Below are 14,220 nucleotides of genomic sequence, written 5' to 3'. Positions count from 1 at the left end.
GCACTTCCACTGATTGGATTAAATTGAGACTGGTACTAGTTAACTAAAAGGAGTACCTCTTAACTGAACTAATAGTGCACTAAGATACTTTCTTATAGTTATGAAAAATTCGGTTGAGTAGTTAGAAATTCTTATATGATATTAATGAATTGAACGAGACTTGTCATGGTAAAATGTTATGATAATCGCTAGAAATTTGGGCACAAATTTTGAATTTAAAGTGACTTTAAAGTTGACAAACAACCTTTTAATATCAATTTCAATAATTTTTAATTGTTAGATTTAATCTAATTTTTAAAAAAATAATAAATCCACTATATCTTTTCATCATGTATTTATCAAGCTCAAAAAATACAACCATTGTGTTCTTAAAACTTTCCCAACCAAACCACTTGAAATCATTAAGGATACACAATATAAACTTAATGGAACAACTACCCACACAACTATAATCACGAATAAGCACTTGGCTGCTTTATTAGATTATATATTTCAATTGCCCGTTTTATTAGATTTTTGTATTAAATTAGGTACAACTACACAACTAATAAAATTTTAGAGTTAAATTCTTCAGCTAAACCAAGTGTTGAACAGCGTTGAGGATATGTGTTTTACATGATCTATAATTATATTAAAAAAATTAGCTCAATATTTAATTTAAGTTCTTTTAACTAAAGTTAAAGCTTTATAACAACTAAATATATATGTTATCTTGATGATGTGAATGATATGTGAGGAAAGAAAAGTACCAAAGAGTTATATATATCCAAGAGATCAAATTTATCATGTTATTCTAAAATAAGACGTATATATGAACAAAAGGTTAATGGCGAGGGCAAAATTATTGAAAAAATACCAGAAATTAAATATAAACTATTTTTGAAAATAGAGAGAAAAAGTTAACCTCAATTATAATGATTTTTTTTTTGACGAAGGAAATTCGAAAATTCCCCTTTCACCTCTTTAGCTCTTTCCATATGACCATCACTAGTTATCGTTTATCATCATCATCACCGTCCACCAAACATCATTAATTAGTACAATAACCATTAATGATTACCAACAATTATTCCATTAACCGCGTGCATCACTATATATCGCCAATCATCACTATTTTTAACTATTGCTATCATTTACCACAATATATTTATCATTGCCTCCACTATATCAACTATACAATCAACCATGCATCATCGTTAATAATTACCATCAACCACCATCATAATTACTACTACACACCGCCGACCACCGCGAGGCAACATCACCACCTCATTCGACACCAACAATCACCATTGTGAGCCATATCACCACCACTAACTAGGCAACTACCATATAATTTTTTTAAAATATTTTTTTAATAGATAGATTATTAGCATTTTATTTGAGTTTTATATTTGTTTTTTTTAATTTTAATAAAGACAAGTTCTACACACTCATACGTTGAGGTAAGAAACCGTCCGTAATATTTAATATATTCATATCGTAATATAATATCTTAAATTATTTTAAAAAGTTGCCCAAAAGCTATATATATAGCGTACTAGTCAAAATAACAAGCAAATCAAATATAAAGATGGCTTAAGGATTGTTTTTAAATTATTTATTTCTATTTTCAAATGTGTGTTTAGATTCATTACTAATCATAATATTGAAATGTGTATTTCAACTTACACGTGATCTTAATTTTAATATAAATAAATGGGGCCTAAATACATTATCCATCTTCGTTTATTTAACAGAACTTATTTCATATTTTCGGCATTTTTTGTTTAATATTCTAATATCAATTAAAATTTACAGATCCCATTTGACACCAAAGAAAAGAAGAAAACAGAAAGAAAAAAAAGATAGGAAAATTTACATCTAAATTGTTATAGAGATAGCTGATAAGGATGAAACACAGCTTTCATTTTGGTGACAATGTTGTCCATACATGATAAGTATACTTTAGAAAAAAAAGATGAAAATTATCCATTATTATCTCTGTCTAAGACTCAAAATGATCCTTATCTTGTCGTATGAGCATTAATAGTTCTTCTTTTTTGAAAAATGATGCAGTATATAAGGTTTTCAAAAACGAATACCAATTCACCTTTTTAGTCTAGAGATTGATTTCTTAATTTTGATGCTTATTTTATTTCGGTTATAATTTATTTTAGTACTTTTCTTTTTTTAATATCTTTATCATAGTTTTAAATTTTACATTTTTTTAAAATCTGTTCTGGAATATAATTTTCTTTAGTTGAAAGTGTATTAAAAACATTTTTTTTATCTTAATGAGATAGGCGTAAGATATGTGTACAACCTACTGATCTCCCCAAACTTCAACTTGGTGTATTTTATTGTTTTTGTCATTTGTTTCTTGAATATTGAACATATAATTATATACCATGATTTGATCAAAGTACAGTTTGTATGTATCCCTCAATTGTTTTTAGCACAAAAGAATTATATTACAAACCATATTAATGTTACTACTATTTAAAGATATTATAGAACATAGTTTTTTAAGGTACTATTTCTCTTGTATTGATTACTATATTTTAGAATGGGATTAAAGCATTCATCAATCAATCAATTCTGCCTCAGACCCTATCGATTAATTTAATCTAAAAATTATGTTGACCAGTACCAAATAGTAATTAAATTCTAATTTTTCAAAAAAAAAAAAAAAACCTAAAACCAGGAAGGTATCACCCACGCGCGCGTATAATGACCAAAGCGTTTCAACTCTGAGAAAAAGGTTTGACTTTTTTAGCTGAAACGGTTCTTTATCCAATAAAAATATGCCACGTGTCTCATTGTTCCAGCTGACTCACATATCAATAGGCGTTGGATCGGCTTCTTTCTTCTTTTTTTCACCCCCTAATTAAAGCTTGCATTTAACCCCATCCCCCACCCCAACCCAACCCAAAACATTAAAAAAAAATTAAAAAATCCAAATATTTTTCTATTACATATAGACTGAAAAGAGAAGAAAACTAGGAAGAGTTTTTGGTGGAGAAGAAGAAGAAAGGCTTGGAAAATATTTGACACCGACAAAGGTACTAACAATTTATTATTATTTGTAATACGTTTATTTTTTTCTTCACTCACACATTTCATTAATTACATAGGAAATTATTTAATTTTTGTGTATTCAATTCTCTTTAACAACATTTTTTGCTTTTAATATTTTTTGGTAATGGGAATTTAATACTTTGGTTTGTGCTTTAATGGGGGATTTTTGAAGACTAGCTACTGGCTGACACCCCCCTCCTCCCCCCCCCCCTTTTCTTTATATCTTTTTCAAGTGTGGAGTCAAATACTTTTGTAATGTAATAGTCTTCTTGTCTAACTTTATGTGTAAAAAATAAATTCCCATATATATATCCTTTCTATCTTTGTTTATTTTATGATCTAAGGTTTATTTTCTTTCTAATGGATTTTTCTTCTCTTTAGCTTCAATGGTATGTTTCTCTCTAAGTTTTCTTTATATTTCATGTGTAATATAATAGAGCTTTATTTGTTCTATTATTTTTTTTGCAGGTTTGATTTGGGAAAGGAAGAAATATAACCTAACCCTAGTCTGAAAAATACAAAATTTCTACTTTCTTTTTTTGAAATTCAAAGTGGAAAAGATGTTTGGTGATTGTCAACTATTTTCATCCATGGGGATGGGAGGAAATAATAATAATACTGTTTCATCAGAGACACTCTATTCTTCCTCTATCCAAAACCCTAATTTTAACTTCATGACCATGGGAGGAAATAACTTGCCTTTCAACATTTTCCCTCCAAATATCATTCCTGTAAGTTTTTTTTCTCTCTATATTTTATCCTTAATTTTTAATTTTTCCTTTACTTGTACATGCATGATTTTTTCATATATATATATATATATATATTTATTTATTTATTTCATTTTCTTTTAGAAGGAAGAAAGTGGATTATTCAAAAGCAAAGAAGAAATGGATAGTGGCTCAGGAAGTGAACATATTGAAGGAATGTCCGGAAATGAACTCGAACCCGAACAACAACAACAACAACCGGGCAAAAAGAAACGTTATCATCGGCACACTGTTCGTCAGATCCAAGAAATGGAAGCGTAAGATAGCAAAAAAATTTGTGTATTAATTTTTTAAATTTCTAATTTAGAATTATTCTGTACCCTACTTATGAATTATTTTGGATATGTTATCGCTGTAATTTACAATTATCTAACAAAGTTGGCTTAACTTATGTGTAATTTTAGGTTATTTAAAGAATGTCCACATCCAGATGACAAGCAAAGGCTCAAACTAAGCCAAGACCTTGGCCTTAAACCACGTCAAGTCAAATTCTGGTTTCAAAACCGACGAACTCAAATGAAGGTGCGCATGTTAGCATTGCGTAATTTTTTTTTAATATTGTCTATGTATATTATATGTATTCTTTTTCTTTTGACGCGGCAAACAGATAAACCACATAAATGTTTTTTTTTCATTCCAGCTGTAAAATTAAATTTTAATTTCCATGCATGAAGGTGGGCAGATGCACGATTTCCCATAAGTTGTGTGTGTTTGTGTGTTTTATTTACACACGTTAAATTTTGGCAAAGTCCAAAGAGCACCACTACTATGAAAGCTGTAGAGAGAGTGACTACATTTACTATGGGGGGTTGCTTTCATTTTCAATTGCATGGCCAATCCGTTCCATTAATATGCGCCTGGCCATAGTTGTTGAGTGCGCAGTCAACCCCTCTTTTTCTCTGCAACATTGAGCTTCCATGAGGAGACACTATCTTTAATGCACTCCATTTAGGGTTATGGACATGAAAAAAGAGGTCGAGAGACTTTTTACTATTCCTTCCGTTCATTTTTACTTGTCAAATATTGATTTGGCATACTTTTTAAGAAACAATAAATAGAATATCAGTTTTTCCATATCACCCCTCGAATATGATATATTATCTTATGCTTTTTTAAATTGAACAAGTAAAAATGGACATCTATTTTTAGTATAATAACAAATAAAAGTAGACGGGGAAATACTGTATTTATCTAAGTATTAAATTAGCTATGAACTATATTAAAATTAGATCTAGAGCAATTCTATGAGTTTAACTAGACACATTGTGTTTGTCAAATTGTGTACAAATAAGAACAAGAAGAAAATAAATCAGCGACGGATAATCCAAGCTCTTATTTAAAACGAGTTATTGAAAAAAGAAGAAGTTAGCTATGGACTATTTAGTGACATATTAGAAACTGAATTTTATAGCTAGCTCTTATTTGGGATCTTTACACAAATATTCAGTCGAATCTACTGGTTACTCTTCCTAGCCTATATAAATGGTTATACATATATTATGCATCTGCCATAATGACTATTTATATCGTCATTTTATTTTGATTATAGTGAAAAAAAGTTTAAAATTTGTACATATATGTAATAATATCATACTCATTTGAATTCACCCGTATCTAGCCTTCAAATGTGCCATTATGTGGAGAATAAGATTTAATTAAGTTTAGGGGGATCAAATGCTTGCTCTTTTATTGTTTGTTAATTGATTTTAGTAGTGCTAATTAATAATTATTATTATTTAATGATGTAGGCTCAACAAGACCGATCAGATAATGTGATACTTAGAGCTGAGAATGACAATTTAAAGAATGAGAATTATCGACTGCAAGCTGCTCTACGCAGTATTATGTGCCCTACTTGTGGAGGTCCTGCCATGCTTGGAGAAATGGGATATGATGAACAACAACTTCGCCTCGAAAATGCCCGTCTCAAAGAAGAGGTTCTTTCATTTAAGTTCTATACACTAACAATATTATTATTTGTGGTGCGTTTTTATAAGTATTATACACAATTTAAACTCATGCATTTATTGAATTGATGTACAGTTTGAGCGAATATGTTGCCTTGTATCTCAATACAACGGCCGGGGGGCAATGCCAGGATTAGGACCATCAACTCCACTTCTTCCACCATCATTGGAACTGGACATGTCTATTAATAATTTCCCGAGTAAATTCGAGGACCAGCCAAACTGCGGCGATATGGTTCCTGTTCCATTACTCATGACTGATCAAAACAACTCTCAATTCTCCGGTGGTCCAATGATTCTTGAAGAAGAAAAATCTCTTGCTATGGAACTTGCTCTTTCGTCAATGGATGAATTAGTTAAGATGTGCACAAGCACTGATCCACTCTGGATTAATGATTCTGGAAAAGAAGTGCTTAATGTCGAAGAATATTCTAGAATGTTCCCATGGCCTGTTGGGGTTAAGCAGAATGGCAATGACCTCAGAATTGAAGCCACTCGCAGCAGCGCTGTTGTTATTATGAATAGCATTACTCTCGTTGATGCGTTCTTGGATACAGTAAGTTCTATACACTAACTAACAGCATAAATATTGTTTCACACTTATAGCCAATTTGTTATTATGTTGAATTCTTCAAAAGTACTATCTCATTTTTAAAGAGTTTGAGTAATATATAGTAGCAGTGAAAGTTGCAAAATTGAAGCCATTTATTTACATACCATTTATCTTTTCAATTGATAATTCTATCATTTTTACCTTTTTTTTCTTGGGATTTTTATACAAATAGTCCGTCGTTTGCCAACTATTTTAAGTTTACGAGGTTGAGTGGACAGCTATTCGGGCTAATTTTTCTTCTTCTTTTTACTTTTCCAGAATAAATGTATAGAGCTTTTTCCATCTATCATTTCTAGAGCCAAAACAATTCAAGTTGTAACTTCAGGAGTTTCTGGACATGCCAGTGGTTCTCTTCAATTGGTAAGAAAAATGAAACTTTTTCTTCTTTTTGTTATATGTATATAGGTAGTTTTGAAAATGTTAAATTTTCATATATATTTTTTTGTTTTCAGCTGTTTATGGAAATGCAAGGTCTGACGCCCTTAGTGTCAACACGAGAATGTTATTTCTTGCGTTATTGCCAACAGAATGTGGAGGAAGGTAGTTGGGCAATTGTTGATTTTCCACTTGATAGTCTTCACAACAATTTCCCACCACCTTTCCCTTATTTCAAGAGAAGACCTTCTGGATGCATCATTCAAGACATGCCCAATGGATACTCCAGGGTAAGTTTTCTTATCAGATGCGGATTTAGAATTTAAAGTTCATATATTCGAGATGTCATTGAATTTACTGACCAAATTTAATAATCGTATAATATACTGTAATAAATTTTTAACACAAATTCGCGGTCACAACATCTTGTTGATTTTGATTGAGAAGTTTAGTTTATTGAATCCCTAAAACCTACAAAGTTGGAATTACTTGAAAAAATAACATAATTATCATCTTCTGACCAAATTTAATAATCATATAATATATATTTGAGATGTCATTGAATCTACTGACCAAATTTAATAATCGTATAATATACTGTAATAAATTCTTAACACAAATTCGCGGTCGCAACATCTTGTTGATTTTGATTGAGAAGTTTAGTTTATTGAATCCCTAAAACCTACAAAGTTGGAATTACTTGAAAAAACAACATAATTATCATCTTCTTTTTTTTTATTTATTTCCAGTATCATGCCATTTCACATATCTTTTGTCTATTTCATCAATCTTTAATTTTAGGACGAGACTATATATTTATTAAAAATAAATTGTAGTTAAAGGACTTCTACTATTTTATCCGCCTCTAATCTTTGTGTTACCTTCGTGCTATTGCCACATTAATGGTCATGTACTTTTGTAATGAATCAAGCTGACTCCGTAAGGAACTATGGATTAGAAGTGGTAAATAAGACTGATTCAGTTAAGATTATCGAGGCAAGTAAAATGTTTGAGAGTTTTATTCAGATCCAAACCCAATTAGCATTTATTTAAAAAGGACTTGGATTTGAAAATCACGAATTATGCTATTGTGAAGACAAATGTTTGTAGTTATTTTTTTTTTCGCTAATATTTTTTTTAAAATATAGGTTACATGGGTTGAACATGCTGAGGTAGAGGAAAATCCAGTGAATCAGATATTCAATCACTTTGTAACTAGTGGTATGGCATTTGGTGCACAAAGATGGTTATCAATCTTGCAGAGACAATGTGAAAGGCTTGCTAGCCTTATGGCTAGAAATATATCTGACCTTGGAGGTACCAAAAAATTGATTACCTGGCTTTTATATACATATAGTTTTCAATTTGAACATGAATAATTTTGTTAATTTGTGCAGTGATACCATCTCCAGAAGCGCGAAAGAGCTTGATGAATTTGGCACAAAGGATGATGAAGACATTTTGTATGAACATTAGCACTTGTTGTGGGCAATCATGGACAGCTCTTTCTGATTCTCCTGAAGATACCGTTCGAATTACTACTAGAAAAGTGACAGAACCAGGCCAACCTAATGGACTAATCCTTAGCGCGGTTTCAACTTCCTGGCTTCCATATAATCATTTCCAGGTCTTCGATCTCTTGAGAGATGAACGTCGAAGAGCTCAGGTAATTTGCATTAATTTTTCACCCAAATTGAGTTATTTAAGTTGATTTGAATTGTACTATATTTAATGTTGCAGTTGGATGTGCTTTCAAATGGGAACTCATTACATGAGGTGGCTCACATTGCAAATGGTTCACATCCAGGGAATTGCATCTCTCTTCTTCGAATTAATGTAAGTCAATGCACTAAATTTACCTCATAACTAGGCAATTAATAGCTACAGTCCTTGAAATTGAATGAGTGTTTGGATAACAAAGTTGAGGAGGGTGTAGTCAAGAAGAGAACTTGGGAAATTACCAGCAAATTGATTGAATATATATATGGTTGGTACTTATGGATTGTATGCATTATTTTTCATTAATGAATAATAATAAGCAATCTCTGGAACATTAATACACAAAATGAATTCAATCTAAATAGAACAAGGTTTGGTTTATATACAAATTAAACACCTTGTCCAAATTTGTGCTCTCTTGAGCTTGGATTTCGGCATAATAAATTTCACAAATAGTCATTTTACAGCCTATGTAATTGAAAATTAGTCATTCACTCGTGGAATTTGAAATTCCATATAATAGTGTTTAAAATTTTAAAGACTATTAACCGAAAAGTGACAAGTGAATTCTATTTCTACTCTCTCTAGATATCATACTTCATTTCTTCTTGTGATCATGTAACAAGTTTTTATTAAATTTCAAAATCCCCTAGTAATAATTTTTTATCATCATATGTTAATTGTCCAAATTATGCTCAACTTCAAAAAGAAAAATATATTCTTTTGACACATTCCTACATGACTTAAAACTTTATGCAGGTGGCTAGCAATTCATCCCAAAGTGTAGAGCTAATGCTGCAAGAGAGCTGCACCGATGATTCGGGTAGCCTGGTGGTCTACACCACCGTGGACGTGGACGCAATCCAGCTAGCCATGAACGGAGAGGACCCATCGTGCATCCCTCTTCTTCCCTTAGGCTTTGTCATAACACCAGTGAATGGACAAACCAGTATTAACAACTCTGACACCAACATCTCCGGTAATGAAGCTAACTCAGCCCAATCTTCTGAGAAAAGACAGAACTTGTCGTCAATTCAAGAATATTCAGGAGGCTGCCTACTCACCGTTGGATTACAAGTCCTCACCAGCACAATCCCAAGTGCAAAGCTCAATCTTTCTAGCGTCACTGCTATTAACCATCATTTATGCAATACCGTACAACAAATCAATGCTGCACTCGTTGCTTTTTACCCCGATCCAGAGGTAACTGCTCCATCACCACCACCACCACAACCAGAGTCCAAGCAAGCGGACGAAAACTCAAATTCCTAATTACCCAAAACCTCCCTCTGACAATTTTTTTTTGTAGGGGGAGGTTATGAGTAATTTATGAAAAATGAGAAGTGGGGGTACGGGTAGGAGTGCGTGGGAGGGGGGCAACATTAGGACTATAGTACTATTTGGCATAGTAGGAATGTGGTCCCCATGCAAATGAAGGTTTAATAGCCTGTGCATTTTGCATGGGTGGACCCCTAGTAAATAAATGACAAGAGTCAGAAAGTAGTTGTTAGGTTGGTGGGAAAATCCAGTGAAATGATTGTTTGTGTGTGTGTGTTTTTGAATATTTTGTTGTGATTAAGATTTTTGGGAAGTCAAGAACGAACCAGGTGAAAATGAAATCTTAGTGAATGGTGAAAAAATTACCCAACAAAAAAGACTATGGTTCGGGTATTGACTTCTTTTGTTTTATGTCCAACCCCTCACCCCCCTCCTACTAGTGATTAATTTTTGGTGTTGTTGAGAAGAATTTGATCAATTTGCAGTTGTTTCTGCAATGACGCTAATTGTAGTAAGATTTAATTACTAATTAGTAGATGTTTTATATCTTTATATCCTTTAATTTGGTGGAAATTTGATCATATTTCAATGACTATACAATCTTGCTATTAGTATTACTAATGACTTGCTTAGTCTATAGGTTTTTTGCCTTTTGCTTTTCAATAGTCTACTTCTTATGCAGTTTTGTGTTTTTGATTGATATTTAGAGAATCTTTTCTGCTATCTTGACATGAAAAATATAACTCTAAACTTGCATATTATATTATAAGAGGTATTTCTTCTGTTTCAATTTATGAACTTTTTCTTTTGGTCTGTTTTGAAAACAAGGAAACCTTTCTAAAATTGGAAATAATTTATTTTGAACTTTCAATTTTACCTTTTGACATGTTTTAATGGCCATACATATGTGATGACATCTTTAAATTTTAAAATTTTGGATAGTCACATTATCATGACATACACGTTGAAGACCGTGATTAAGTTTCAAAAAAATTCATTTCTTTCTGATCAATCTATGTGTCTAGTCAATTATGTCTCACACGTAAATTAAAATGGGGGAGAGTAGTATCATTAAAAAAAATGGAATTAGCTACAAAATTCGTCATTAAATTGCTTGTACGTAGTTATGATAATCCATTGCTAAAATGAATTTATAGTTTAGATAACATAATTTGTTCATCGCTCGTTCTTGCATTTTTGGTAGCGTATACTTGTATTTATTGAGTGATTTGTCTCCAAAAGAAAAGTCATCAAATTTGAATTAACTCAAAAATAATAAAATATACAAGGTGAATAATAAAGATCTTAAACTTTTATTGTTAAAAGACAAATTTCAAATTAAACTTTAGTTTTTTTCCATTTTTATTCATTCATGAAGGAGTTAATATTTGAGATACTAAACGTGAGAGAACAACACGTTTATTGAGATGATGGATGGAAAAGTACATATATATAAGCCACATAGTGTATATTAATTAGTCAAGCTATTTGTACATTTAATACCAAAATATTAAAGTTGGGCCCTTGTCTCTGATCAGTATAAACACGAGATATGTGATTACATTTGGTAGTCATATCTTTCAATTTTTCATATTAATTTGCCTCAACATACAATTTATAAATGATAAATATCCATTGAATTCCTATCACTTTCATGTTGGAATCCTTTGAAATTAGTATCATATCCCTTTTGCATATTTGTCTGGTCCAAAATTTTGCTGGATAGATTGAGACGTGTGTTAGCAATCTTGTAAAGTGAAAAAGAAAGGTCAAATTAATTGGGTATAAATAGGTCTTTATATCTACATTAATCATCGCCATTAAAATGTCTATATTTGAAGGGTGAATTCGAAAATGCGTAGTTGATTCCTTTATAGGAGAAGGGACTAAATTATCTATCACTATATTATTAAATTTGTTTTAAAATTATATTTCATCCAGCTATTGGCCTCTACATATTCTTGTCATTTTCTTTTCAAATTTAATTTTAAAATGCGCTTATGATTAACCGTTGATTGGATGAATCCTAATTTTTAAATTTTTTTAAACGGGCATTTTGATCAATTATTAGTCAAATTAAAGTTGAGTATATCATGAATCAAAGATGGGAGGATTTATCCACTCCATAACATCAGTCATAGAACCTGAAGTCCGAGCTAGCTGATGGACACACTAATTAGTTGATCTTTTAACAAAAGATAATGAAATAGCAGTAAAGCTACACGTGAGTGCTTTACAATGTGGCAACCTATTATTGATCCACATTAATTGATAATTTTAAAATATATTCAATAGTATAGGGGTTGTTTTGGTCTTTCTTTGAAATTTAAAATTTAATAATAATGATGATTGACGTCAACGATGAACGATTCGCAAATAGAAAGCAAACAATTTCAAAATATTCACCTCTTTACCTATTAATTAAACCTATTAATTAAAGTAAATTTTATCTAAATCCCATAATGATTCTTTTCAATTACACTTTATCCTTATTCTTTTAAAAAATATTCGAAATTCTTTTTTTTTGTGGAATTTGGATACATAACGTACATCTTTATACATCACGTAAAGTGATGTATCCGATCGATTCAGGGCGTAAAGTGATGTATTTGATGTCCTGATACATCACGTACATGATGTATCCGATTGATACATCGCATAAAGTGATGTATCTAACGTCCTGATACATCACATAAAGTGATGTATCGGAGCGATACATCGAGTATAGTGATGTATAAGAGAATAGGAAACAATAGGGTTTTTTATAATTTTTTCAAATGGTAGGAAATTTTAGAGAATGTGATAAAAATAAGTTGTGTATTTAGGTATTTTTTTTCATTAAAATAAAAAAAAAGATTTGAGGAGTTAAAACCTAGAGTATTTAGAAAGTTTTTCATCATTTTTGTTCTAAATATTTGAGGATTTACAGTTTTTCACCTTTTATTGTTTGGATTAAAAATCTCTTTATACTTTTGAAAAGGATTTGTTCTAATGGCACTTAAACTTATTTTTCAGTTTTGGAAAAATAATTTATCTATGTATCCATCTATATTATATTACAAGGAAGATCCTTTAATAGGTTCTTAGAGTCTCAATTAATTATGACATATCTTTGGTGAAGAAAACAAACAATGTGCAAATGCTCTTTATCTCTATATATGAAGAATTTTACCAAAATGCATATCTCTTTATCACATTTTGGTTGAAAGAGTCCTCATGATGTTGCTATTCGTAATTGAAGCATTTTCTTATTGGGTTTAATTAAACTTCCTCACAAATAGGAAAATCGAAATGGTTTTTTTGCTATATTTCAGATGAAAAAAGTATTGAATTGTTCAAACTAATATTTCCGACGGGTTTGAATTAGGAATAGCTCACCCACAGGTTTTCTATCACCGCCTCCTGCAAACTCCATCTCTACGTACATACGGCGGCCACTGACCCAATGATGTGTCCTCTTAACTAAAGTTTCACATTACTACACGAAGGCAACTTGCAAAGAATCTACACATGGCTGATGGTGGCGCCGGCGAGGAATTGTTGAATGCCGACGACGGAGATCCGATGGTATTCGACCAACGAGACCAATGCCATCTTGTAGAGAATTTTATTACGAATACAACCATGCAAAAATCGCCAACATATACAAAGTCGAGCTCGTCGAATATCAATCCAAAGATTTCCGGCGGTGGGGCAATTTCTGACACTGGCGGCGCCACCGCGTGTGGTGGCGAAAAGTCAAATTTTTCAATGGGTTTTGTGAGCGACTCATCAATAAGTACACCCATCCTTAAAGCCCCATCAGAATCATCTCCGAGCTCCTCCAATTTGACAATTAGGGTTACATCTCCGCCTGCCGGAGGTGGTGCAGTGGCGGAGCCCCAAATTCAAAATTGGCAATGCCAAGTTGATCAGCAAGATGAGAGGAGCCCAACCATGCAAAAAGCCCCATTAGGTATGGCCCCTAACAATTCGAATTTCAAAATTAGGACTTCCAATGTTACTAGTCCCGACGACAGAGGTGGTGCCGGAGCTCCGACTGCCGGAAAAACTAATTTCCAATCAAATTGTACTCCCCAGCTTCCAACTAACCCTCAAGAACAAAATTTTCTAAAAAACGACCCCCCCATCATTTCAAATGTCAATTCTAGTGTTGGAATTCTCAAAAATGCCACCGAAATCACTATTCCGGTGAACGCCCAAAACAATTCTCCAACCCAGAATGACCCTCATACCCTTAGAAATAATAAAAACCAAAAATCTCAATTTTTAGGCACCTCAAACTCAAATTCCAAAATTTCAACTTCTACCAATAGACCCGAAAACAGTGATTTAATGTCCGGCGGTGTATTAGTTGATCATGCCACTGCTTCGGACAATCCTAATACCTCCACTGATCCCAAAGGTGCCAACCACCCCACAGTTTCAAAATTTCCTA

At 32.0% G+C, this 14,220-nt stretch overlaps 1 protein-coding gene across 3 annotated transcripts; it reads left to right on the top strand.

Annotated features, from left to right (window-relative positions):
• The first annotated feature begins 2,978 nt into the window (after positions 1-2,978).
• On the top strand, positions 2,979-10,399 carry LOC129889654 (homeobox-leucine zipper protein ROC3). 3 transcript variants are annotated; one of them, XM_055965053.1, is made up of 12 exons: positions 2,979-3,044; positions 3,529-3,791; positions 3,918-4,087; positions 4,235-4,352; positions 5,579-5,767; positions 5,874-6,353; positions 6,669-6,770; positions 6,863-7,075; positions 7,934-8,102; positions 8,183-8,451; positions 8,526-8,621; positions 9,264-10,399. In XM_055965053.1, exons 2-12 carry the CDS (start codon positions 3,621-3,623, stop codon positions 9,774-9,776), a joined length of 2,490 nt encoding a protein of 829 aa, XP_055821028.1. In that variant the 5' UTR covers positions 2,979-3,044; positions 3,529-3,620; the 3' UTR covers positions 9,777-10,399. The 3 variants fall into 3 exon arrangements, with proteins under 3 accessions (XP_055821028.1, XP_055821026.1, XP_055821027.1); XM_055965051.1 differs by having other exon boundaries at positions 3,915-4,087; XM_055965052.1 differs by lacking the exon at positions 2,979-3,044 and adding an exon at positions 3,396-3,449 and having other exon boundaries at positions 3,915-4,087.
• The last annotated feature ends 3,821 nt before the right edge of the window (positions 10,400-14,220 follow it).

This window comes from Solanum dulcamara, chromosome 5, assembly GCF_947179165.1.
Source record: "Solanum dulcamara chromosome 5, daSolDulc1.2, whole genome shotgun sequence".
In the NCBI taxonomy this organism is placed as follows: domain Eukaryota; kingdom Viridiplantae; phylum Streptophyta; class Magnoliopsida; order Solanales; family Solanaceae; genus Solanum; species Solanum dulcamara.
Note: the sequence above shows the minus strand (reverse complement) of the source record. Positions and strands in the feature narration are given on the sequence as shown.